This window comes from Odontesthes bonariensis, chromosome 22 (genome assembly GCF_027942865.1).
Source record: "Odontesthes bonariensis isolate fOdoBon6 chromosome 22, fOdoBon6.hap1, whole genome shotgun sequence".
Taxonomy (NCBI): domain Eukaryota; kingdom Metazoa; phylum Chordata; class Actinopteri; order Atheriniformes; family Atherinopsidae; genus Odontesthes; species Odontesthes bonariensis.
Genome location: NC_134527.1, coordinates 30551365 through 30578093, shown reverse-complemented (window position 1 = coordinate 30578093; position 26729 = coordinate 30551365). Strand labels below are relative to the sequence as shown.

Here is a 26729-nt window from a genome sequence, read left to right as displayed (position 1 = left end):
AGTTGCCAAGCTGTTTTCATCTGCCAGTCTTGCATGAAGTGAACTGTCACGCTCATATAAGGTTCGCACAGGTTCTGCTTGACCACATGTCGCTGGTCAACGCAAAATGGGTGACGTTAGCGAGCCGGCCCGCAACGTTCTGCCTGACTTCACTATACATTTGCGGCAGTGCTTCTCGTGCAAAATAGTTCCGACTGGGAAGCTCGTATCTTGGGCCCAGCTTTTTAATTAGCTCTTTGAACCCGACCTGTTCCACTGTTGCAACAGGGACCATGTCTTTGGCAATGTGAAAGGACACTTATCGCTTTTCTTCTCATACGGCACACAGCGGGAAAATGAAGCTTGCAGTGAGCTTTGTTTTGGGGCTGGAGCTTTGTCAGGTTGGGGACGGCTTGTGGCTGCTGCAGCGCGCAGTTTCACACACTCTTCATATTGCACTTTGTGTCACGTTTTTAAGTGATAAAAAAGATTCGTAGTGCTTCCAGCACTGGCTGCAATGTGCTTATGGCACTCCCTACATATAGCTTGGTTTTGTTGCTCGTCTGACAATTTGTATCCGAACCATCTCCAAATGATTGAGCCACTGCTTTTTCTTTTACCAACCAAGGGGCTCTCCTCCGTATGCTCCGCAGGTGTTGTTGCCTTCTCCATGTTTGTTTAAGAGTGCCGGAGTGTTCCTCCCCCTCCCCCCTCTGTGCATGAAAGAGGAGGGGCGGAGCCGGAGCGAGGGAAGCAGTGCAGAGAGCTCTGATCAACGGCTTGCCTGAAGCAAGTATTACAGCGCAAATTTGAACTATATCGATATATGCGATATGGTCTAATTCCATATCTTATTTAAAAATCTATCGATATATCTTAAATATCGATATATCGCCCAGCCCTAACTTCAGTAACATCCCATTCTTTATCCAGAGGGTTTAATATGACGTCGGCTCAAAATTTGCAGCTATAACAGCTTCAACTCTTCTGGGCAAGCTTTCCACAAGGTTTAGGAGTGTTTATGGGAATATTTGACCATTCTTCCAGAAGCTCATCTGTGAGGTCAGACTCTGATGTTGGACAGAAGGCCTGGCTCACAGTCTCTGCTCTAATTCATCCCAAAGGTGTTCTGTCGGGTTGAGGTCAGGACTCTGTGCAGGCCAGTCAGGTTCTTCCACACCAAACTGGCTCCTCCATGTCTTTATGGAGCTTGCTGTGTGCACTGGTGCGCAGTCATGTTGGAACAGGAAGGGGCCGTCCCCAAACTGTTTCCACAAAGTTGGGAGCATGAAATGGTCCAAAATCTCTTGGAATGCTGAAGCATTCAGAGTTCCTTTCACTGGAACTAAAGCCTGATTTATGGTCGGAGACGCAACGCAAGCCCTTGCGCGGTTGCAAACCCCCCCTTGCGTGCTTGCCTATGTCACCTCAATTTTCTAAACTTCACGCAAGACGCAAGACGCGAGCGCAAGCCACTATCTACATCACTTCCGGCGGCGTGTTCATCTTCCGGTTTCATCCCTGAATAAAAGGCCGCTGTTTTCAAACATAGACATGGTATAGACATTATGTCTATGTTTTCAAACGCCAAAGTAGAAAGCGAAGAAGAAGAAGAAGAAGATGAAGCATGAATCCACTCGAAGAGAGACTTGCCGAAGAGGTCCTGGCGGTGAATTTCCTTTCATCGTAGTAGGCTTGTCATTGAAAAAACCCGCTGCTCCACCTACTGTCCTGGCGGTGAATCGCCACGCAGCACACGCAACGGCCGACAAAGCAAAATTAAGCACAAACGCCTCGAGCCATTAGCGCAAGGCGCAAGGGCAGTTAAAAGAGGTATAAATCAGCCTTAAGGGGCCAAGCCCAGCTCCTGAAGAACAACCCCACACCATAATCCCCCCTCCACCAAACTTTACACCTGGCACAATGCAGTCAGACAAGTACCGTTCCCCTGGCAACCGCCAAACCCAGACTCCTCCATCAGGTTGCCAGATGGAGAAGCGTTATTGGTCCCTCCAGAGAAGGGGTCTCCACTGCTCTAGAGTCCAGTGGCGGCGTGCTTTACACCGCTGCATCCGACGCATCGCATTGCACTTGATGATGTATGGCTTGGATTAGAGCTGGGTCAAATAGTCGACGTATTCAACTTATTCGACGTCATAAATTCGTCGACATGAATAATTCGCGTCGATGGGTCGCAAATTATTATTTTTTTTTTGGTTGAAGTCCCCGTTCCAAAACGACCTACTAGATGAACTCTCATGAGTCGGGACTGATGCACCGCGCGGTGGATTTTATACTCTGGCATTATGTAGTTCTAGTCTACCTGTTGACTGTCGAAATTCCACGATCAGGTAGCAACCAGTTCCAAGTAGTAAAAAATTTAAATTACATAAATAATTTTTTAAGTTGAGCCTCAATCGTTAGATTAATCGTAAAATTAGTCGTTAGATTAGTCGACTAATCGAAAAAATAATCTCTAGATTAATCGTTTGAAAAATAATCGTTTGGGACAGCTCTAGCTTGGATGCAGTTGCCATGGAAACCCATTCCATGAAGCTCTCTACGCACTGTTCCTGAGCTAATCTGAAGGCCACATGAAGGTTGGAGGTCTGCAGCGACTGACTCTGCAGAAAGTTGGTGACCTCTGAGCACTATGAGCCTCAGCATCCTCTGACCCGCTCTGTCATTTTACGGCTGAGCTGCCCAGTTGCTTCCACTTTGTTATAACGCCACTGACAGCTGACTGTGGAATATTTAGCAGCGAGGAAACTTCACCACTGGACTTGTTGCACAGGTGGCATCCTATCATGGTACCATGCTGGAACTCACTGAGCTCCTGAGAGAGAAACATTCTTTCACAGATGTTTGTAGAAGCAGTCTGCATGCAGAGGTGCTTGGATTTATACACCTGTGGCCACGGAAGTGACTGGAACACCTGAATTTCATTATTTGGATGGGTGAGAGAATACTTTTGGTAATATAGTGTACTACAGAGTCATTTGACGTGGGACTCAATGCTGTTCAACACTTTCCCGTTTCATTGATAAGCCAAATTTTACCAAGTGTTGACCAGTGTGAGGGCTTAAGCAGCTCTGTGCCGTGTTTTGACCTTTCAGAGTTATAAAAAGGAGATTGGAGGCTAGTTTCAGGCTTTTTGATGTTGTAACAGCTCTTTTTCCTAAAGGGGTTCACACATAGAAGAACATGTATTATAAAAGAACATGTGGTAACTACAAGGATAACATTACTGCATGACAGTGTAGCTGGTGCTTTTTAATTGAATGTTTTATTTCTTTGCCTCTTTGCTCCTCTGTTTATCCCCTTTGCTCTGGAGAAAAGTTGGCAGTTTCCCCTTTCACCTTGGTAAGATTCCCACCTCACTTCTTAGTTCTAACAGGTTTCTGAGATTGACAGGAATTAAGTAGGAAAAAGGGTGTTGTGGAAGTGGCTCTCTTGCATTCTCTCTCAGACACACGCACGCACGCGCACACACACACACACACACACACACACACACACACATATATTTTCCCAACAGAGCACTTTGCTCTCAGACTGCAGGTTTACTTGTGGCTCCCAGAGTTTCTAAAAACAGGATGAGAGGCAGAGCCTTCAGTTATCGGGCCCCTCTCTGTGGAACCAGCTGCCAGTTTGGGAGGCAGAGCCTTCAGTTATCAGGCCCCTCTCTGTGGAACCAGCTGCCAGTTTGGGAGGCAGAGCCTTCAGTTATCGGGCCCCTCTCTGTGGAACCAGCTGCCAGTTTGAGAGGCAGAGCCTTCAGTTATCGGGCCCCTCTCTGTGGAACCAGCTGCCAGTTTGGGAGGCAGAGCCTTCAGTTATCAGGCCCCTCTCTGTGGAACCAGCTGCCAGTTTGGGAGGCAGAGCCTTCAGTTATCAGGCCCCTCTCTGTGGAACCAGCTGCCAGTTTGGGAGGCAGAGCCTTCAGTTATCAGGCCCCTCTCTGTGGAACCAGCTGCCAGTTTGGGAGGCAGAGCCTTCAGTTATCAGGCCTCTTTCTTGTAGCGTCAACTTCCATAATGTGTTCTGAAGATCAAACTTACCTAATAGTGCTGATTCAGCTGACCCGAAATCATCCCTTTAGTGATGCTACTGGGGGACATTCCATGATGCACTGAGCATCTCCCCTCTACGTTATACGCTCCTCTCTCTTTCTCTACATTTATGTCATCATTTCACGTTCCTTTTTAGGAAGGAACATTTTCTTTTCATTTGCCTCTCCACAGCTACAAAGTCTCTCAGATTTTGTGTCTCTTCTTCTTGTCTTACCTTCAGTCAGCTGAGGTATATGGACGTCATGTCTGAGTTTTCCTTCCTGTTCAAAGGGAGTTTTGTTCTTCCCACTTTTACTGAATTCTTGCTTAAATCTCTTAACATGATATTTTGTTGTGACTCGTTCCTTTAGAAGGAAGCATGGATAAAAGTGAACCAAACTGAAAGGTCCCTCTGAAAGAGTTAAAAAGTTGTCATCTGTTGACATGTGCAACCTTATAAATTTAAAGCGCATGTCTCTATTGAAACAGTTATTTTCTGATGAGGTTAACACAAACTAGAAGTTCTAGCCAGCAGAAGTACCTTAGACAGTAACAGCTTCTTGGTTGCTGAATATCTACATCTGCAGGATGTACAATTACAGTGACTCACTTTATATTTCTATTTTCTTCTGCAGCCAATGACTATGGGCTGTTTCTGTCTGATGAGGACCCAAAGAAAGGCATCTGGCTGGAGGCTGGAAAGGCTCTGGATTACTACATGTTGAGAAATGGGGTGAGTCACTCTGAGGCATGCTAAATCATCACCATGTATTGCAAATATACTGCCGGCGCATAATGCTTTCCCATGCAGGTAGGTCGGTGGGTAGACAGATGGGCAGATAGACAGATGAAGAGATTAATAGATATAAAAAAAAACATAACAAAAAAGACAAAAACTTTTGCAAACTGAATGTGCCAAAAACTTGTTGTAGAGGGACTATATCTACTGCTGCAGCAAATGCAACATTAAAAAGAATAAAGCAGAGAGGTTGAGAAGCTGTTCTCTGCTGCTTGATGAGCAAAGGTTTGCTACACCATGCAGGTTATATTATAATTCAATTCAGTTTTATTCATAAAGCACCAAATTACAAATCAAATCAAATTTATTTCTATAGCACATTTCATGTACAAACAAATTCAAAGTGCTTTACATGAAATAAAAGCATTGCAGCAGGGTGTGTAAGAAGCATTAAAATACATAAAAGAATATAAAGAGAAACAAATAAAATCATTTAAATGAATTTAAAAACAAGCAACAGTCCAGATAAATTCAAAGATAGCGTGCAGACTTTATGCAGAGACACATGAGAACAGAAATGTTTTTAACCTGGATTTAAAAATGTCTCCATTTGGTGAAAGTTTAATCTCCACTGGCAGTTTGTTCCACTTGTTTGCAGCATAACGGCTAAATGCTGCTTCTCCATGTTTAGTCTTGACTCTGGACTGGACCAGCTGACCTGAGTCCTTGGATCTAAGAGCTCTGCTGGCTTTATATTCTCTGAACATATCACAGATGTATTTTGGGCCTAAACCGTTCTGGGATTTGTAAACCATCAGCAGGCTTTTAAAATCTATTCTGTGACTGACTGGAAGCCAGAGTAAAGATTTTAAAACTGCTGTGATGTGTTCAGATCTCTTACACCCCATCCTGACTGAAAGCGAAAGAGCGATTAAAAAGTGATTTAGAATGCGTACTTTTCAATCCGCCTGTCCTGACATGCTGCAAGCGATGTCGCTTTGTCCAGCGATGACGCCGACCCCTTAAAAAAACAAAAAACGCTTGCACTGTCTCTATGTGGACGACATTTCACGGCGGCACCCCGCCCCTAAACACTTCTTATTGGTGATTTGATTTCTGCATCACTCTGAGACAGGATGTTCCTGATTTTAACAATATTACGAAGGTGAAAGAAGGCAGTCCTAGAAACCTGTTTTGTATGCGAGTCAAATGATAAATTCTGGTCAAAAATAACTCCAAGGTTCCTCACTGTAGAACTAGAAGCCAAGGAAATGCCATCTAGAGTAACTATATAACGAGACAGTTTCTCCCTGAAGCGCTCAGGTCCAAAGATAACGACTTCAGTTTTGTCTGAATTTAGAAGCAGACAGTTCTGAGTCATCCAGGTCTTTATGTCTTTAAGACATGCTTGTAGTCTGACCAACCTATTGGGTTCATCTGGTTTTATAGATAAGTACAGCTGAGTATCATCAGCATAGCAATGGAAATGTTTTGCCATAATACATGTATTTTAATTATTCAATTGTCTCTGAACCAATCGTGTCACTGGTGTCATGGATTCAAAAGAGCTCTGTCAATCACAGTGAAGTATAACAACAATGACAACTCAAGATAACTTTGTTACTGTATTGAGGATTTAGCCAACGTGACGCGAACATATAACTCAACTCTGCAGCAGACAGCTTGTGACATCCTCGATCCAAATTCCTTCTTCTTTCTCTCATCTCAGGACACTTTGGAGTACAAGAAAAAGCAGAGGCCCCTGAAGATCCGCATGCTGGATGGCACAGTAAAGACTGTGATGGTGGATGACTCCAAGATTGTCAGTGACATGCTCATGACCATATGTGCTAGAATTGGTCAGTTGTGTTTGCTCACACTTTAACCTGAGCAGTTTCCTGAAATGTAGCAAAGTACTGTAACATGCTGACATCTGCTTGTCTAACCATTAGCTCATCATTCCAGGAAAAGATGATATGTGTTGATTCTGCTGCTGCTTAATTGCTTTTTAAATGTTTTCTGAATTACTGTTGATCTAATTAAGCCTTACACTGTTTGCCTTGGTTATTATCTAATGTGCTACAATGTGAAATGTAAAGTAAAGGCAGATCTGTTTGTCTGCCAGGCATAACAAACTATGACGAATACTCGTTGGTGCGAGACATTGGGGAGGAGAAGAAGGAGGAAACCACAGGCACACTGAAAAGAGACAAGACTCTTCTAAGAGATGACAAAAAGATGGAGAAGCTGAAGCAGAAGCTCCACACAGATGATGAGTGTAAGTTTCAAACAAGAAAGAGCCCTCATTAACAATTTCCAACACACCTTCTTTAAGGATTATAGTATCACACAGATGAGATGACAATGGTTTGACTGTAAGGGATTTCTGCTGGATGATGAAGCTTGTTGGGTTATTTGACTAGGTGAGGTGTTGTACTGACAGTTAGTACACGTGGTCTCCCATGTTGGGTGCGTTCTTATGATTAGCTGAAACAAGGAAGATATCTGATTGGTTGCAGATCATTCAGTGTTAAAAAAAAAAAAAGACATTTGTGGGTTGACGCAAGTCAGGGGAGTCTCAAAATCCACACACAGATGCAGCGAAGTCCACAGACCAGAAGCAGTTTGTAAATCAAGTTATATTTGTGTGTGCATCAGAAATACATTTGTGAGTCTTGTCCTGCACATTTGTGAATCTTGAAACTGATTTAGCTGCACACTTGATGTGTGATCCGCACCGCGCCATCACACATCAAGCAGATGTATAGCAGACAAAACCATCGACTGTGGCCCCAGTAGCTACATATGAACAAAGAAACGAAACGATTGCACTTAAAATATGAACAGTTCACCTGCTGTGGCCTGAACGCACAGCCTCACACCTTCCTCCTGGTCCGCATGGACTTGAATTGCGTCCGCGTGTGCGTAATCAAATGTCTCGAGTGGGATTACTGCAGAGGATGGCACAGCACTACTTGCTGTCTGATCGCGATAGCATTTTCTAGGGGGAAACGTGGAAAGGACCTGTTTATTGCTGCGTTCCCACAACTCCCACAGTTCCCATAACATCTTATCATGAGGTTTTCTCATGGCTGTTTTGATGTTGTTCTGCTGCCACACTGGAGACTGGAATTACAAGCGTGACTTCAGCCAAAGTTTTGAAATCAGGGAACATTTCTCCGAGTGAAGTGATCAGAAGTGCACAAGACTCTCTGAACGAGGGAAGCCAACGAGGTCATGCATCAAGAGAGACAATAGCTAATTAATATGCTCACTCGCCACCAAGTGGTCAAGGGTGTGAATTGCAATCTGTCAAAATGACAGATGGCCTTCAGATTTTGCCGTCACCATTTTAAAAAACTGGTCAACGACGGAAAATATTCGGTTAACACGACCCCTAGTTCTACTCTATCATGGTGGAGAGGAAGCGTGAGGATGACATTATCCACTGGGTCTCCCCAAGGCTGCGTCCTCTCCCCTCTCCTCTATATTCTCTACACCGACGATTGCCGCAGTTGCATGAGAATAGATTCATTTTCAAATTTGCTGACGATTCGGTATTAGTCGTTCTCTTACATGATGATGAATATGCCCACGGTCCTGTGGTCAGTAAATTTGGAGACTGGTGCGACAATGCTTTTCATGTGTTGATATTGATGTTGGCAGAAATTGATGATACGCACTTTAGCTCCTTTGTAGGGGCTGCTACTGCTGTTGTTTCAGCACACTGTATTATCCCTCCCTCTTAGACTTTTAATCATATGTCCTTTATTTTTCTGTCTTTTGTACTTTCTGCAACACTAATTGCCCTACAGGAACACAAAGAAAACTGAATCTGTAGCTGAGCCAAAAGAAGCAGCAGTCAATCCAGATTTCTACCCTCCGCTACAACCTCTGTATCTCTGTAGCAATCTTTTATTTTGTAAAAAAAAGAAGAAAGAAGCGCGTTACAGCGGGCTGAAGAGAAGCAGGTTATGGCTGAAGAGAAGCAGGTTACGGCTGAAGAGAAGCAGGTTACAGCTGAAGAGAAGCAGGTTACGGCTGAAGAGAAGCAGGTTACGGCTGAAGAGAAGCAGGTTACGGCTGAAGAGAAGCAGGTTACAGCTGAAGAGAAGCAGGTTACGGCTGAAGAGAAGCAGGTTACAGCTGAAGAGAAGCAGGTTACAGCTGAAGAGAAGCAGGTTACGGCTGAAGAGAAGCAGGTTACAGCTGAAGAGAAGCAGGTTACAGCTGAAGAGAAGCAGGTTACGACTGAAGAGAAGCAGGTTACGGCTGAAGAGAAGCAGGTTACGGCTGAAGAGAAGCAGGTTACGGCTGAAGAGAAGCAGGTTACGGCTGAAGAGAAGCAGGTTAAGGCTGAAGAGAAGCAGGTTACGGCTGAAGAGAAGCAGGTTACGGCTGAAGAGAAGCAGGTTACAGCTGAAGAGAAGCAGGTTACACCTGAAGAGAAGCAGGTTACAGCTGAAGAGAAGCAGGTTACACCTGAAGAGAAGCAGGTTACGGCTGAAGAGAAGCAGGTTACAGCTGAAGAGAAGCAGGTTACGGCTGAAGAGAAGCAGGTTACAGCTGAAGAGAAGCAGGTTACACCTGAAGAGAAGCAGGTTACGGCTGAAGAGAAGCAGGTTACAGCTGAAGAGAAGCAGGTTACACCTGAAGAGAAGCAGGTTACGGCTGAAGAGAAGCAGGTTACAGCTGAAGAGAAGCAGGTTACACCTGAAGAGAAGCAGGTTACGGCTGAAGAGAAGCAGGTTACAGCTGAAGAGAAGCAGGTTACGGCTGAAGAGAACACTTTTCTCATTCCATCGATCAAGAGGTTTGCTGATGCTGAGCTCATTCCTGGATGAGGCATCTTGCCAAAGAGCAAAGGGTGTTTAAACATTCAGTACTAACTGGGGCTTTGCTTTCATGGTTCCATCCTTTCTTTCCTCATGAAAGTGATGAGTGAAACTGAATGAAAGCATTTTTTTTTACAAAGGCAACAGCTATTAAATAAATCTTTTTGTGTCATATTTGTATTTTGCTTTTATTATTATTATTATTATTATTATGTTTTTTTTTTGCCTCCAAGTGTGCTGATTCTGTAATTCCCCCCAGGGCTTCTAAGATGATGACTGATGGGTTATGACAGCTGCTGTAAACCTTTTCAGCACAACTGAAAAGGTTTACAGTTGAACAGCTTTGAGCATCCGGTTAGATTTTGGGGGCTCAGCTGAGTGAGCAGGCGACCCATGTACAGAAGCTAAAAAGCTCCTCAGCGGAGCCGGACTGGGTCTGAGTCCCGGCTGGGTCCTTTGCTGCATGTCATCCATTATTTTTCTCTGCCCCCATTTCCTGTCAAGCACTTTTTGAATGGAGGACACTAGTTTCTCTCCACAGTCGCCTCAGGCACGCTCAGGCCGGGAGATTGGACCGAAAAACAAAAAGTTTTCAGTGCAATCTGTTGGTTTTCTTAGCTAGGAAATTGTTTTTGAATTGGCTCTATATGAACGAATTGGATTATTTTATGAATTATGATTATTATTAATTAATTGAATTCCAATTGGCTTGAATTGGACTTACTATCTAAGTGCCTTGAGATGACATTTGTTGTATTTGGCGCTATATAAATAAAAATGAATTGAATTGAATTGAATAGTGCAAAGAATCATTCAAATAGTTTAGTGTTTAGAGAACTCCAGGTAGGTGCAAAGGATCTTGCCTCTTTATCTGTATCTGTATATGATGTTAAATAACTTGTGAACAAACATGCGACAGAAATGACAAAGACTTGCTGGTACCCAGACGTTGTTTGGTTCCTTCATTGGAATGATCCTTCTCTTAGTGAACTGGTTGGACCATGGGAGGACACTGAGGGAGCAGGGGGTGGAGGAGACGGAGATGTTGCTGCTGAGGAGGAAGTTCTTCTACTCGGACCAGAATGTGGACTCCAGAGACCCTGTCCAGCTCAACCTTCTTTATGTGCAGGTACCTGCCCACATACACCTGCTACCTTTTCTGGATACTTTGGTCACACAGGATCATTTGTTCCAGTTTTCTTCCTTTTTGTGTGTGATGTCGTCTCATTAGAAAGAGTAGAGTAGATGATGAAGATCACACATTCTTTCACCCTCGGAGTGCTAGAACTCCACAAACCTTAGATCATTTCAGAGAAACATAAAGTGGCGGTACAGAAAACATGAAAAAAAAAAAAACTCTTGCATACATATGCTCTTTCTTAATATTTTAATGAACCTTGCTCTATCTTTGTGTATAGATTCTCAGTTTCTCCCTCTCCATAGACGGCTCCACCGTGTCCCCCTCCCCTCAGGTTAAGAGTCTGGGTGTCCTCCTCGACAGCACACTTTCTTTCTACTCCCACACCAATAACATTACCCGGTCTGCATATTTCCACTGACGTAACATTAATCGTCTCCGCCCCTCTCTCACTCCTCACACCACTGCTGTCCTGGTCCACAGCCTCGTCACCTCCCGCATAGATTATTGCAAATCACTCCTTTTTGGTGTCCCTCACAAATCTCTTCATAAGCTTCAACTGTCCAAAACTCTGCAGCCCGCATCATCACCAGTACCCCCTCCTTTCACCATATCACCCCCGTCCTCCAGCAGCTTCACTGGCTCCCGGTCAAATTCAGAATTACTTTCAAAACCCTACTTTACGCATTCAAGGCCATCCACAACCTCGCCCCCCCATATCTGTCTGATCTCCTCTCCATTGTCATCCCATCTCGCTCCCTCAGCTCTCCCTCCTCCCTCCACCTCCCTGTGCCCTCTGCCCGTCTCAGCACCATGGGGAGCAGAGCTTTCAGTCGCTCTGCTCCCCAACTCTGGAACTCACTCCCACCAGACATCCGCAACATTGACTCTTTTTTTTTTTTTTGTGATCAAATTTTTTTATTGAGAAGTTGCTCATCAAGTACAAAAACATGAATGTGAGTGGGCAAGAGAAATATGAGGTCATTTAATTAGCACAAAAGTAAGCATCCAAATTCACAACAAAGTAAAATACAACTTGAAGACTTAAACAAAACAACACATACCCACCCAAGCCATCCAAACCTCAACATAATACCTAACACAAACGAATAACATACAACATGTAATAAAGATGAATAAATAAAAATACATAAAATAAAATAACAATAAAAAGCAGACCCGGCACAGCTCCTGGTGGCCGGGTCTGTGCCCGTGGGGCTCGGTCGGGCACAGCCCGAAGAAACGACACGGGTCCCCCTTCCTACGGGCTCACCACCCGTGGGAGGGGCCATGGGGGTCGGGTGCAATGTGAGCTGGGCGGCAGCCGAAGGCAGGGACCTTGGCGGTCTGATCCTCGGCTACTGAAGCTGGCTCTTGGGACGTGGAACGTCACCTCTCTGCTGGGGAAGGAGCCTGAGCTGGTGCGCGAGGCTGAGCGGTTCCGGCTAGATATAGTCGGACTCACCTCGACGCATGGCTTGGGCTCCGGAACCAGCCTCCTCGAGAAGGGTTGGACTCTCTTCCACTCTGGAGTTGCCCGCGGTGAGAGGCGTAGAGCAGGTGTGGGCATACTTATCGCCCCCCGGCTGTGCGCCTGTACATTGGGGTTCACCCCGGTAGACGAGAGGGTAGCCTCCCTCCGCCTGAGGGTGGGGGGACGGGTCCTGACTGTTGTTTGTGCTTATGCACCGAACGGCAGTTCAGAGTACCCACCCTTTTTGGAGTCCCTGGAGGAGGCACTAGAGAGTGCTCCTCCGGGAGACTCCCTCGTCCTGCTGGGGGACTTCAATGCTCACGTGGGCAATGACAGTGAGACCTGGAGGGGCGTGATTGGGAGGAACGGCCCCCCCGATCTGAATCAGAGTGGTGTTTTGTTGTTGGACTTCTGTGCTCGTTACGGATTGTCCATAACGAACACCATGTTCAGGCATAAGTGTGTCCATATGTGCACTTGGCACCAGGACACCCTAGGCCGCAGCTCGATGATCGACTTTGTAGTCGTATCATCGGACTTGCGGCCGTATGTCCTGGACACTCGGGTGAAGAGAGGGGCGGAGCTGTCAACTGATCACCACCTGGTGGTGAGTTGGCTCCGCTGGTGGGGGAGGAAGCCGGTCCGACCTGGCAGGCCCAAACGTATTGTGAGGGTCTGCTGGGAACGGCTGGCGGAATCCCCTGTAAGGAGGAGTTTCAACTCCCACCTCCGGCAGAGCTTCAACCATGTCCCGGGGGAAGTGGGGGACATTGAGCCCGAATGGGCCATGTTCCGTGCCTCCATTGTTGAGCCGGCCGACCGGAGCTGTGGCTGCAAGGTGGTCGGTGCCTGTCGTGGCGGCAATCCCCGAACCCGCTGGTGGACCCCAGTGGTGAGGGAGGCCGTCAAGCTGAAGAAGGAGTCCTATCGGGCCTTTTTGGCCAGTGGGACTCTGGAAGCAGCTGATGGGTACCGACAGGCCAAGCGGAACGCAGCCTCGGCGGTTGCTGAGGCAAAAACTCGGGCTTGGGAGGAGTTCGGGGAGGCCATGGAGAATGATTTCCGGACGGCCTCGAGGAGATTCTGGTCCACCATCCGGCGGCTCAGGGGGGGGAAGCGGTGCACCGTCAACACCGTGTATGGTGAGGGCGGGGCTCTGCTGACTTCAACTAGGGACGTTGGAGTGGGAATACTTCGAGGGCCTCCTCAATCCTACCGACACGCCTTCCGATGAGGAAGCAGAGTTGGGGAGCTCGGACGTGGGACCTCCCATTTCTGGGGCTGAGGTTGCCGAGGTGGTCAAAAAACTCCTCGGTGGCAAGGCCCTGGGGGTGGATGAGGTCCGTCCTGAGTTCCTCAAGGCTCTGGATGTTGTGGGGCTGTCTTGGTTGACACGCCTCTGCAGCATCGCGTGGACATCGGGGGCAGTGCCTCTGGACTGGCAGATCGGGGTGGTGGTCCCCCTCTTTAAAAAGGGGGACCGGAGGGTGTGTTCCAACTATAGGGGGATCACACTCCTCAGCCTCCCTGGTAAGGTCTTTTCGGGGGTACTGGAGAGGAGGATCCGCCGGATAGTCGAATCTCGGATTCAGGAGGTGCAGTGTGGTTTTCATCCTGGCCGTGGAACAGTGGACCAGCTCTATACCCTCGGCAGGATCCTGGAGGGAGCATGGGAGTTCGCCCAACCGGTCTACATGTGTTTTGTGGACTTGGAGAAGGCGTTCGACCGTGTCCCTCGGGGACTCTTGTGGGGGGTGCTCCGGGAGTATGGAGTGCCGGACTCCTTGATATGGGCTGTTCGGTCCCTGTATGACCGGTGTCAGAGTTTGGTCCGCATTGCCGGCAGTAAGTCGGACATGTTTCCTGTGAGGGTTGGACTCCGTCAGGGCTGCCTTTTGTCACTGATTCTGTTCATAATTTTTATGGACAGAATTTCTAGGCGCAGCCATGGCGTTGAGGGGGTCCGGTTTGGCGACCTCAGAATCGGGTCTCTGCTTTTTGCGGACGATTTGGTTCTGTTGGCGTCGTCATGCCGTGACCTTCAGCTCTCACTGGAGCGGTTCGCAGCCGAGTGTGAAGCGTCTGGGATGACCATCAGCACCTCCAAATCCGAGACCATGGTCTTCGGCCGGAAAAGGGTGGAATGCTCTCTTCGGGTCGGGAATGAGATCCTTCCCCAAGTGGAGGAGTTCAAGTATCTCGGGGTCTTGTTCACGAGTGAGGGACGAATGGAACAGGAGATTGACAGACGGATTGGTGCGGCGTCTGCAGTGATGCGGGCTCTGCACCGGCCCGTCGTGGTGAAGAAGGAGCTGAGCCAGAAGGCGAAGCTCTCGATTTACCGGTCAATCTATGTTCCTACCCTCACCTATGGTCACGAGCTGTGGGTAGTGACCGAAAGAACGAGATCGCGAATACAAGCAGCCGAAATGAGTTTCCTCCGCAGGGTGTCTGGGCTCTCCCTTAGAGATAGGGTGAGAAGCTCGGTCATCCGGGAGGGGCTCGGAGTAGAACCGCTGCTCCTCCGCATCGAGAGGAGTCAGATGAGGTGGCTCGGGCATCTGGTGAGAATGCCTCCTGGACGCCTCCCCGGTGAGGTGTTCCGGGCCCGTCCCACTGGGAGGAGGCCCCGGGGAAGACCCAGGACACGTTGGAGAGACTATGTCTCTCGGCTGGCCTGGGAACGCCTTGGGGTCCCCCCAGAAGAGCTGGAGGAAGTGGCCGGGGACAGGGACGTCTGGGTCTCTTTGCTCAAGCTGCTGCCCCCGCGACCCGATCCCCGGACCAGCGGAAGATAATGGATGGATGGATGGATAAAAAGCAGACCCATGCACTCCTGCAACATTGACTCTTTACCCCTCTTCAAATCAAAACTGAAAACCCATCTGTTTCAAGCTGCATTCTCCCTTTAGCCTCTTTTTAACTTGTGTTATTTTATTTATTGTGTTTTTAGTGTGTTGTGAAGTGTCCTTGAGTGTTGAGAAAGGCGCTTTTAAAAAAAAATTAAATGTATTATTATAATTAGATAACTAACTAACTACAAGTTTATTTAACAGCGATTAAATAAGATTGAATATGTTATCAGTCTGATTGGTGCTGTGTCTGTGTCTGTTTGTGCTTGCATGTGCACATGTCTGTGTGGGTGTGTACAGGCTCGAGATGACATTCTGAATGGATCTCATCCAGTCTCCTTTGACAAGGCCTGTGAGTTTGCAGGTTATCAGTGTCAGATTCAGTTTGGGGACCACAACGAGTCCAAACACAAGCCTGGATTCTTAGAGTAAGTCCCAACTTCATGTTTAATATCGCTGCGGATCCATCATGATTTGACATTTCTGCGGTGACTGTGTGTTTGATTGATGACATTTTTCCTGCTCAGTTTAAAGGAATTCCTTCCCAAAGAGTACATCAAGAACAAAGGAGAGAAAAGGATCTTCCAGGTAAAAAAAGGATTCTTTCTTTCATTTCAGCACAGATTCATTTAATTTAATTTCATTTTTTGATCTGATTCTTGCTTATATTAAGTTAAAGTTAAACTATGTTAGTTTCTTTGCTGAAAGATCCACTTCTTGAGCTTTGAAATGAATGAGATATTATCTGACTGTCTGCGTTTGTAATACTACACCAAACTACTACTCTGTTTCCCTTGCCTCTACAGGCTCATAAAAATTGTCAGAATATGACAGAGATTGAGGCCAAAGTCAGCTATGTGAAGCTGGCCAGGTCCCTGAAAACCTATGGCGTGTCATTCTTCCTGGTGAAGGTAAGAGGAAATCCATTCATCTGTTACTCTTCTGGTTCAATTCCATAAAGGTGGGGGCATATGTTTTGAGATTAAGTCCCATTGACGTGCTTCAGGCTTCAACCGTCTCCTCCTGAACTGATTGCAGGTCTCTTGTTTAGCTTTGCGTTAAACACAGTCACATACAGTTTTTGTTCTCCCTGTATTCGGCCTTCACTTACTACACAATGGAAGAAATGGAGAAAACTAAATGCATGTATTACTAAATACAGGTATTTAAATCCTTTCCCAAGTGATTTGCATGCACCTAAAGGGAATGGATTTATTCACCACTGAATGCCCGAGCCCGCGATGCTGTGAGAAAACATTCTAACTGGAGCCTCTTCGTTGTACATATGAAATAGCCAAACACTCTGCACAGACATTCTCTTTAAGTTAGTTGAAAGGCGATTTTTGTCAGATGAGGCTGTGCTTATAAAATGAGGATTTTATGAGACAGAGCGAGAATAAGATGCATGCTACCCATGGTTATTCTTTGTTGTTACTGGCTTCTTTTTTATCATGTATACTGGACTGGAACTGTACAGTGCCAGTTTTGACTCCCAGCTGATATATCTGGGTGTTTTACTCCAAATTTGAAAAGCTTGATTTTGTACCATTTTGGTTGGACTAACATGTTTAAAAGTCTAGGGCTTTAGTTGGACAAACACAAGGACCATTTTTCTGCTGACTTTTGCAATGCAAGGATTCCCAAGGCCCAACCACAATCCTCTGTTTTGGGTGCTCAAATCAAACTGTTCAGCTTCAGGTCATTAGAGACTGCCAGATTACCGTGATGAAATTACTCAACCAAAGCAGCTTCCAAAGGCTGCCAAACTGCCAATAATCCCTCACACACTGGACAGTGTGTGTTGTTGACAGGCAGAGAAAGAGTTGGATGTTTGGAGCTGGGCTAAAGGTTGCTACCTTTATTGCTTCAGGTGTTGTCCACAGTCCTGCTACGGCCTTTATTGAGAGATCTTTAAAGTTCCCACCAAATGCTAAAAGCTTCTTTTTTATGCTACCTATTTTTAAATGCTCTCTGTAGAGTCAGGCAAAGGAGGTTTCACTTCCCCTGCCAAAAACTCAGTGTCTGTCTGCATGATTCGTGTGTTCCACTGCACCATATTTCCATAAAGCATTCTGTCATTTACAAAGCCCGATACTGCCACAAAGGTGACTTAGAGTGGACACGTGAAGAAGCCCTTTGATTTCATGGAGTCTTTGCAGACATAGAAATAAAATAAAATCTAAAATGGAAGACATAAACAAAGCTTCCTTTAATATCTGAAAAGAAGAAGGAAGTTTTTAAAAGAAGACATAGTTCCAGTTAGGGATGGGAATTGATAAGATTTTTACGATTACAATTCCATTTTCTATTCTGCTTAACAATTCGGTTCTTTATCGGTTCCCTTGTCGATTCTCATTTGGAGAAAAAGGACAACAAACCGGTCGATTAGCATCAACTTTGTTTAGTTTAGTAGTAACACGAGTCATGACCTCACAAACCCAACAATGGTGAGGTCCACATTGGTCTATCATGGCCTGGGTAATTGAACTCTTCCCTGCTCTGGTGAAAGGAGAAGCTGGAGGTAGAGGTGAACTGGGGGTAGTACCACCAGCCGCTGGCTCTGAGCCAGTCAGGCTCTGTCTCTCATGATTTCATCTAAATGTAATGCCTGAGAAGGCATTCATTTAACCTTAACCGTTACTAACAGCAGGTTTTACAATGAGGCAAATGGAGCTAACATGATAGGCAGTGTTTGTTAGTTAGTTAGTTAGTTAGTTACCTGCAGTGTTAGCCGAGGACATGCTAACATTGCTGGGTTCAGATTCACCAACGTTAGTCCGGAGCAGATCGAAAACGCGACATTCATTCATAGTTATTGCATGTTGGTAGTATCTCCTCCCTTTGGTGAAATATTCACTTTACAAGTTGCCCTGTTGTCGTCTTTTTTAGGGATGTGTAATCAAACTTTCGAGCGTTTGTACCGCTTGGGCGCCATGTTTACTGTTGACTGCTGGCTGCACTGGACTCGCCACGCAATGTTGCGTGGTGACGTCATTCGCGCCCACTGGAATCGATAAGGGAATCGTTTGCAAAATTGCCAAACGATTCCAAGGAATTGAAACACTGGGAACCGGTTCTCAACAAGAACCGGTTTTCGATTCCCATCCCTAGTTCCAGTACATGTACTGTGAACAGTTATAAATACAGAAGTTAGAGGGAGTATTCAGTTTGGTTTCCAGTTCATTTGTACTAAGATGGAAACAAGAAGCTCAGAGCTCACAGGAGTAAGGTCTTTGTATCAGTTTTACAGTGGAACACTTCAGTTGGCTTCAGACACACATCCTGATTTATCTCTGGGTTTTATCTTTGTGCACATCACTTAGTTTTGCTTCCTATTCTACATTTTCACTCATGTTTTCAGTTGGCAGATGAATCCACACCTGCAGTAAACCAATTTGACCTTCAATGTAAAGCTTGGGGATTGTTCTATTTTCAAATCCCCTGCATGAAAGGTACTACCTCCAGTAGGGGTCCTTAGGCAAGACCCCCGTTACCCTACCTGCCTACCTGTAAGTTGCTTTGGATAAAAGTGTGTGCCAAATGTATAAACAACATAAACATAAAGGACCACGTAATAATGCATATTGTATAAGACGTAATTCTTCTTTTTTAGATAAAAAACATGATCAGTATCAGTAAAGACTGAACCAAAGATGATGCCATTCTCTCACAGATGTGAACTTGTTTCTATATAACACATGCTGATTATTCAAACATATGAATTAAAATAGAGAAATCTTTTCTTTGAAAGTGCTCATCCAATCTTCAAGAGCTTGTTTGTGGAAACTGAGAAATTTGAGTTTGAGGGGGAAATGATGATATTGATGAGTGAGGTAGATGCCAGATGTGACATAGCCAATTATTATTGTATTTCCAATAAAGATGTTGTTCTCTCTCAATTACTGTAGGAGAAAATGAAGGGTAAGAATAAATTGGTGCCCCGTCTGCTGGGTATCACCAAGGAGTGTGTGATGAGGGTCGATGAGAAGACCAAGGAGGTCATCCAGGAGTGGAACCTGACCAACATCAAACGCTGGGCTGCATCCCCCAAGAGCTTCACCCTGGTAAGGTTTTCTCTGAACTCCATGAAGCAGTGGGTTTACATGGGCCTGGATGACCAAGTCACAAATAGTTCTTGATTCTGTGTTAGAAGTTAGAAGCTAACTCCCGGCTGGGGCCTTTCCGTGTGGAGTCTGGATGTTCTCCCCATGTATGCATGGGTTCTCCACGGGTACTCCGGCTTCCTCCCACTGCCCAAAAACAAGCATGTTAGGTTCATTGGTGTCTCTAAATCGTCCCTAGGAGTGAGTGTGTGTGTGGTTGCTTGTCTAGTTTGTCTCTGTGTGGCCCTGTGATGGACTGGCGGTCTGTTCAGGGTGTACCCCGCCTCTCGTACGATGACCGCTGGGATAGGCTCCAACCCCCCGCGACCAGACCGACGGATTCAGCGGGTATAGAAAATGGATGGATGGATGGATGGATGGATGGAAGTTAGAAGCAGCCAAATGATTTCAGAAGTTTCCAAAAAAAACTATACTGTCTGCTGAACAATGATATTTTGCTGTAGAGGAAACCTTTACCTGAACTAAACCTGGTGGAGCTGTATATCATGTGAAGAAGACCAAGCTAAACTCAGGTAGACCCACAGGGTCAAAGGGTGATAGACGCACAAACGACAACTAAGGCCGAGCAAAGCAACACAAAGAAGAAGGCCATTTGTTGACAATGTCCATGTTTTTCTGTGTTGCTTTTTCCAGTTCTATCCGAGCCCCTGAAACGGGGGGCTCTACATATTGGACACCTCCAAGTGTTGTGGTGGCAGTCAGCTGATGGAAGGGGTTTACACTTTTATAGCATTGTGAATGAATAGTTCTGGAGCCAGAGCGTTGGGTATACCCTGCTCATGGGCTGTGTGACTGTCACAGGGACTGAATCCAAAATACCGCTTTAACCCAAAGGTTCTGTTTGATTTTCTGTCAGGACTTTGGAGACTACCAGGATGGTTACTACTCTGTGCAGACCACTGAAGGAGAGCAGATAGCACAGCTTATTGCTGGTTACATCGACATCATCCTCAAGAAGGTCAGCTGGAACATAAAATCCATATTATACATTTTCTATTGACTTTAAAAAAACTTATTTGATTGATGCCATTGTTTACATTACCAGTCACAACTCTTAACACATCTACCCATTCAATGTTTTTCATTACTGTCTACATTGTAGAATGATAATGGAGTGACACTGAAATAACACTTACAGAATTGTGTAATAAACAAAGCATTGTTTAACAAACCAGAGGTAGATTTTTAAAGCAGCTACCGTTTCCCTTGATGGCGGTTTTTAAACTACTTGTCCATCACTCTGTGGTCTGTTTTGACTTATGTGTCACCACATTCCTGCCTTTTAACAGAAAAAGAGCAAAGACCATTTTGGCCTGGCGGGAGATGAAGAGTCAACCATGCTGGAAGACTCTGTGTCACCTAAAAAGTAAGTGTGTGTTTGTTTGTATGTGTGTGTGTGTGTGTCTTTCTGCCTTAACACTGTCATCTCGTATGTGATGCAGGTCCACTGTTCTGCAGCAGCAGTTTAACAAGGTGGGCAAAGTGGAGACGGGCTCAGTTGCCCTTCCAGCTATCATGCGCTCAGGAGCTGGAGGGCCAGAGAGCTTCCAGATGGGTTCCATGCCTCAGGCCAAACAGCACATCACCAGTGGACAGATGCACAGGGGACACATGCCTCCACTGGTAAAACCAAGACCAATATCACAAAGCATGAAAACTAAACTGGAAACCAATACATATTTTCACATTTTCATTCTCATCTGTTCAGAATAGGAATGTGAGTGTGTATGTTGTTATTTCACAAAACAAAGGATTCCTTTTCTAATTGCTTTAAAGGAGACATATACTCCCCTCTTTCCACGAGTTGACACCCTTTCTGTGACATGCTTTGGTTCAAATATGGCAGAGATACATTTCTACTCCCATGAATTTCTATCTCTTTTACTTCCAAATCCCTGTGGGACGTAGAATGAACAGCTCCATTCCACTCTTCCCTCCTCTTCGACGGAGTGTGTCTTCATTGAGAATTGTCTTATAGCTCGTGTGAAATGTAAATCCCAAAATGCCACTGGCACTCAAAAAGCGTCTAAGTAGGGCGGTCTGTGGCGTAGTGGGTACAGCAGACGCTCCATGTACAGAGGCCATAGTCCTCATGTAGCTGGCCCCGGTTTGAATCCCGCTTCGGACAGCCCTTTGCTGCGTGTTATTTCCCTCTCTCTGCCCCTTGCTTCCTGTCTCTCTTCACTGTCCTATAATAAAGGCATAAAAAGCCCCAAAAAATATTTAAAAAAAAAAAGCGTTTAAGTATGTTATTAGCTCTTGAGAGCAAACGTTAGCGAGTGTGAGGGCTAATACTAGCACCAACACAAAAACCAAGCTCACACTTCCACTCACTATAATGATTGAAAACGTTTTGTTCTTGCTCGTGTTCGTGTCAATGAATCAAGTGTTTTTTGTGTATTCACAGACTTCAGCACAGCAGGCCCTGACTGGAACCATTAACTCGAGCATGCAGGCTGTCCAGGCTGCCCAAGCCGCTCTGGATGACTTTGATACCCTGCCACCACTTGGAACAGATGCTGTGAGATTAAATTTTGTTCATATGGATTGATTTCTGTGCCGGTATGAAATGGGCAATGGGGCATCTTCCAGAGAGCTGGTTTAGCAAATTCTGAGAATATGATTTATTTCTACATGGGACCTCTTTTATAAGATATCAACTCGGAGGTAACAAAAGCATTGGGACAGTCACCATGGTAACGGAGTAAAAAATTTAATTACATCTCATTATGGGAATTATAATGTCTTTATAACCTTGTTTCCTTATACCTGATATAAGCTTTCTGGAAGGGTCCCCAGAAAACTCCATTTTGTTTCTCTGTTTAAGGCATCCCAAGCATGGCGCAAAAACAAGATGGATGAGTCCAAGCATGAGATCCATTCTCAGGTGGATGCCATCACAGCAGGCACAGCTTCCATGGTCAACCTCACTGCAGGTAGGAGGCGTAGAATGGCTGCTGGTTTTCATATTCATCATGATTGTTGAGTCGCAAAGAATTTCTCAGGGCCGGTGTGAGGCTTAAAGAAGACTTAGAAAAACCAAGGTGCACTTTGTAAAAAATTCATTGGCTCATTGAAGGAGTTGCCAGAAAGAAACAGATGTCCGTGTTGGTAAGCACATTTTTGATAAGAACGAGTACAACATTAGGGTTCAGTGAATGTGATCAAGGCAGTTGGCCCTAAGGCGTCCACTCTCTTACTCTTTTGCCAGCACCATGTGGATGACTTGAGTTGTCTGAACAGGTCTGTCTCAGTGACCTAAGACATGTGATGGAACACCTACACCCAAAACATTCCAACTGAAATACCACATTTAACACACTACAATGTATCCCAGGACAAATGAAGAGTTTTTTTCTTTAATTTGGCATTTTACTTTAGGACAGTTATTTTATATATTGTTCTTTCTTGTTCTGTGCAGATCATTTAAGGTACCACCTCGTGCCTTTTTTAATTTGATGTGTCTGCATTGTTCTCTGGAGCAAATGAAAATACAGTTTTTCCTTCTCTGTCTATGTGTACCAAGGTGATCCAGCAGAGACGGACTACACAGCGGTGGGCTGTGCTGTCACCACAATCTCCTCCAACCTGACGGAGATGTCGAAGGGTGTTAAACTACTGGCAGCACTCATGGAGGATGAAGGGGGAAATGGGCAGCAGCTGCTCGGTGCTGCCAAGAACCTGGCCTGTGCTGTCTCTGACATGCTGAAGACGGCGCAGCCTGCAAACACAGAGGTACCTGGCATAGAAACAAAACCGTAAAGACATACTTTATGTTCTCTTCTACCTGACATTTGAATTTATGTCCAGAATATCTCATTGTTTCAGCCTCGTCAGAACTTGCTGCAGGCTGCCGGAAATGTGGGGCAGGCCAGTGGAGAGCTGCTGTCTCACATAGGAGAGACGGACACTGATCCACAGTTTCAGGTGTGTCCATCTTAACGCTGGTGACTGAAGTGTTGTTACATTTTGCTGGTACTTAATGTTTTTCAGTGTAGGTGGGAAATGGACATTGTCTTTGTCTGAGATGGAAGGATTTAATGGTTTTGATGGTCAAAGCGCTGTAGCGCTGGCCCTTATGCAATAAGTGGGACAATTATAGTCATGGGGGACAGAAGCTATTCCAGGATTTTTCAAAACCAGATATCCTTAAAGAAAATAGCTTTTGATTAATTGAAAAATAATCCTTTCATCCATAAAGAGTGGAAAAAAAAATCAATTTGGCTATTCATTTGGATGGGGAGGTCTGTTCGAGCTTCTCACTGGAACTGTAGGAGCTGAAAAAACACCTTCAGACTTGTGCATTATGTTGTCTTATAAAACGTTGTCCTGTGTTCCTCTGCTTGATGCATATATTTGACAGCTTGGAGGTAAAGGATCTTTCAGGGGTGCCAGATGGAGAATCCCCTCTTATTGTCAAATGCTGGTAACTAATGTCTCATCAAGAAAATGCTCAATTTCGGGAGGTCAATCAAAAAATCCAAAAGTGAAAAATAGTGGGAAAAAACAGGTCTGTAAACATTCAGAACAAATCCAAATATGTCTCAGATGACTCCAGAGAAAATGTCTACAGTAGATCACCAGCAGGGATAAGATTTGTAGCTTTAATTACAAAATGATATTTTGTATTATTTATCATTTATTTCCACCACGATCACCATTTTCTCAGTCATGTGTATGGGTGCAGTATTGTGCCATAAAAGACACACAAAGGTGCACCTTCATTCTACTCAGTATTACATACTGACAAGAGGAAAGATTAAAGTCACCGGCAGTTCATTCATTGTAATATGTACATGTGATGAGCAAGCAAAAGTCTGCATTGAAGTTGCATTTCCTGGTTTTATTTCAGCAGTCAGTTGCAGCGCCATATCCCAAAGAGCCAGTTGAAGATTTTGGATGTTGAAAGGTTTCGGTGTCTAAGAATTTGGACAGAACGATGTTCCTCATTCAACAATATCTTCCTAAGAATTTTCTTCAATTATTTCTTGAGTTCTTAAGAAATTTCCTACGTCAGATTTATGAACGTGTTCAAAATTGTTCGCATCTTTGCTCTTAGATTGACGAATGCCAGCTGTCCCTAATTTGCATAGGTAAACACCCCAAAATGCCCATAAAAGGGCATGACTGAAGGGCCATCTGCAAACACCTCTATGATTCTTTTAGGATGCCTATGGTGCACTCGATTGTGGAGCGAGTGTGTGCATCTGATTAAAATTAAAGGTCCTGGTGAGTCTGAGGGCTGGTCAGTGGTGTTATTAACCGAATAAACCGAATAAAAGAAATCCTAATAAAAAGCCTTTGTTGTAGAACATTTGAATGATTAAAAGATAAGTACCAATGAGCCATGCGTCACCAGCATGTCCACTGAGCTGTTCCATAAGATGAAGCAGGAGACCACATCCATTGGGTGGTTCTGCGAGTCCCAGATGAGTTGCACATTTATGGAGGGATACTGATTGCGGTTGAGGTATGGGAATAGATCAGGTGGGGGGTGGGCTTCAATGCGTACGTGGGTGCTGTCTATTGCGCCGATGGTGTTAGGAAGACCAGCAATGGAATTAAATCTCCTCTTAACTGTGGCTTGTTCTTCAGCTGTATGTGGAAAGTTTATGTGTTGGTTTGCTTTACGGCATCCACAACTCGCAGGAGCACGGCTGATGGACGGCTGGGATATTGCCACCTTGTCTCCCAGCGCCTGCTAAAATGTTCCTGTGGCCAAAAAGCCCAAGGTCCAGAGAACCTGCACATGTTAGATTAGATCTACTTTATTCATCCCACAACGGGGAAATTTACTTATTACAGCAGCAGAAAATAAAGTGTAGTATACACTACAGAATTCAAATTAACTCATTGGCTGCCAGCCATTTTCAGTTCAGAGACACCCATACTGCCAAGTGTTTTTCAGTATTTTGACTGATTTTCCAAGACCCACAGAAAAGTGTGTCTTATGACTATGTACACACCGAAATTACCAAAAGAAAGAGTAGACTCTCTTCTTTGATCAGGAAAAAAAAGTTTGTTTCTACCATTTTCAGTCTTTTAGTAATAGACAGTAGAACATAGGTTGGTTTCACCAAAATCAGCTGTTTGACCCAAAAAATGGAGAAAACAAGCTCTTTTTTTTTTTGTGTGTGCATAGTGGCACTGCTGCCACCTAGCGGGTAATTTTGCCAGTATATTCTCTGTTTAGTGTTTACAAGCCTAAGATTTAGTGACGAACTCCGCTAGATTGTCCCCCAGCCCGCTCCGTTACAAAACGCAATTGACGTCTATAGACGTCTTTGGCAGTGAACGTTTTTTTTTAAATTGACGTCTATAGACGTCAATGGCACCGAAAGAGTTAAAGGGGCAAAAACACAAAAAAACAGACAGAAATATCTTTAACCTACACAATAAACAAGAAAACAATCAACCTGCAAACAGACAAAAACACTACTGAGGATAAAAAAAAAAGGGGCACGATATAAAAAGTATTGTAATGTAAAGTGACCATGATTATATATACTATGGTAAGGTAAATTGTATCCATGATGATGTTAATAATATTGTACTTTGTAAGTGATCGAGACATTGTCAGTTAAAGTATAAATATTAGAAATATAAATTCCGAATAAATAATGCTAAAAATACAGCCATGGTGAGTAGTAGTGAGTAGAGACATGAACAGGAAACTACAGGGCTGGATCATTGTGTGTGGCTCCAAACGATTGGAAAAGTCTAAAGCATTCAAATACGTACTCATCACTCTCTGCAAGTCTGGGATGAAAAAAGGCCAGTATGGCCTATACAAAGGGTGGAACCATAAACTGATGGTACGCTTTCCAATTAACTTGTAAATTAAAGTGTTGGTGTACGTAAGCTTTGTAAATGACCAAAAGTTATTTTCAAATATCTCACAAAAATGATACTGTAATTTTATTATGGCATTTTAATAAGCTGTCCAACAGAAGACCACACACATGCTTATTTAGATTTGTTCTTACCTAAGGTCTTCATGTTCTTACCTGGATGAGAAAACATTTGTGAATACCACAGTCTTCATAAAAAGTGCGTAAGAACGACTTAAGAAGAAATTTGTCGTTAGAACTGTTGGTGAATGAGGCCCAATGTGTCCACTCATCAGCCTCCCTGAGGGGACCACCTGTTTGGGACTGTAATATGAAACCAAGGTCTTTAAGAACCTTCAGATTTTCACTGGAGTCACCTCTGAACAGACTGAAATGAAAAAAGATCAAATCAAGATTGATTATATCAACTTGTTGCACATAAGTAGTAATTTTGTTTCACTTCCCGATGGTTTATTATTAGTTTATAATTGAATGAATTAATCTCATTTTAAGGATGGTTTAATGAGGATTTTTTTTGGGGGGGGTGATATTGCTCACTGGATGCTGCTACTGATCGGACAAAGATATTTCAATTCAATTCATTTTTATTTATATAGCGCCAAATCACAACAAATGTCATCTCAAGGCACTTCAATAGTACAGTCCAATTCATTGTAATCATAATCCAATCAAATCCAGAAAATTA

At 44.6% G+C, this 26729-nt stretch overlaps 1 protein-coding gene across 2 annotated transcripts in view; it reads left to right on the top strand.

Annotated features, from left to right (window-relative positions):
- The window catches only part of tln1 (talin 1), a 115286-nt gene that overhangs the window by 21175 nt on the left and 67382 nt on the right, over positions 1-26729 (top strand). For both annotated transcript variants that reach the window (XM_075455365.1, XM_075455366.1), the window contains 15 exons: positions 4667-4764; positions 6500-6629; positions 6896-7048; positions 10592-10734; positions 15370-15497; positions 15597-15657; positions 15876-15980; positions 18978-19133; positions 20050-20151; positions 20483-20559; positions 20636-20816; positions 21601-21714; positions 22021-22129; positions 22720-22928; positions 23022-23120. In XM_075455365.1, the coding sequence (XP_075311480.1) occupies positions 4667-4764; positions 6500-6629; positions 6896-7048; positions 10592-10734; positions 15370-15497; positions 15597-15657; positions 15876-15980; positions 18978-19133; positions 20050-20151; positions 20483-20559; positions 20636-20816; positions 21601-21714; positions 22021-22129; positions 22720-22928; positions 23022-23120 (1865 nt within the window). The remainder of the gene's footprint in view (positions 1-4666; positions 4765-6499; positions 6630-6895; positions 7049-10591; positions 10735-15369; positions 15498-15596; positions 15658-15875; positions 15981-18977; positions 19134-20049; positions 20152-20482; positions 20560-20635; positions 20817-21600; positions 21715-22020; positions 22130-22719; positions 22929-23021; positions 23121-26729) is intronic.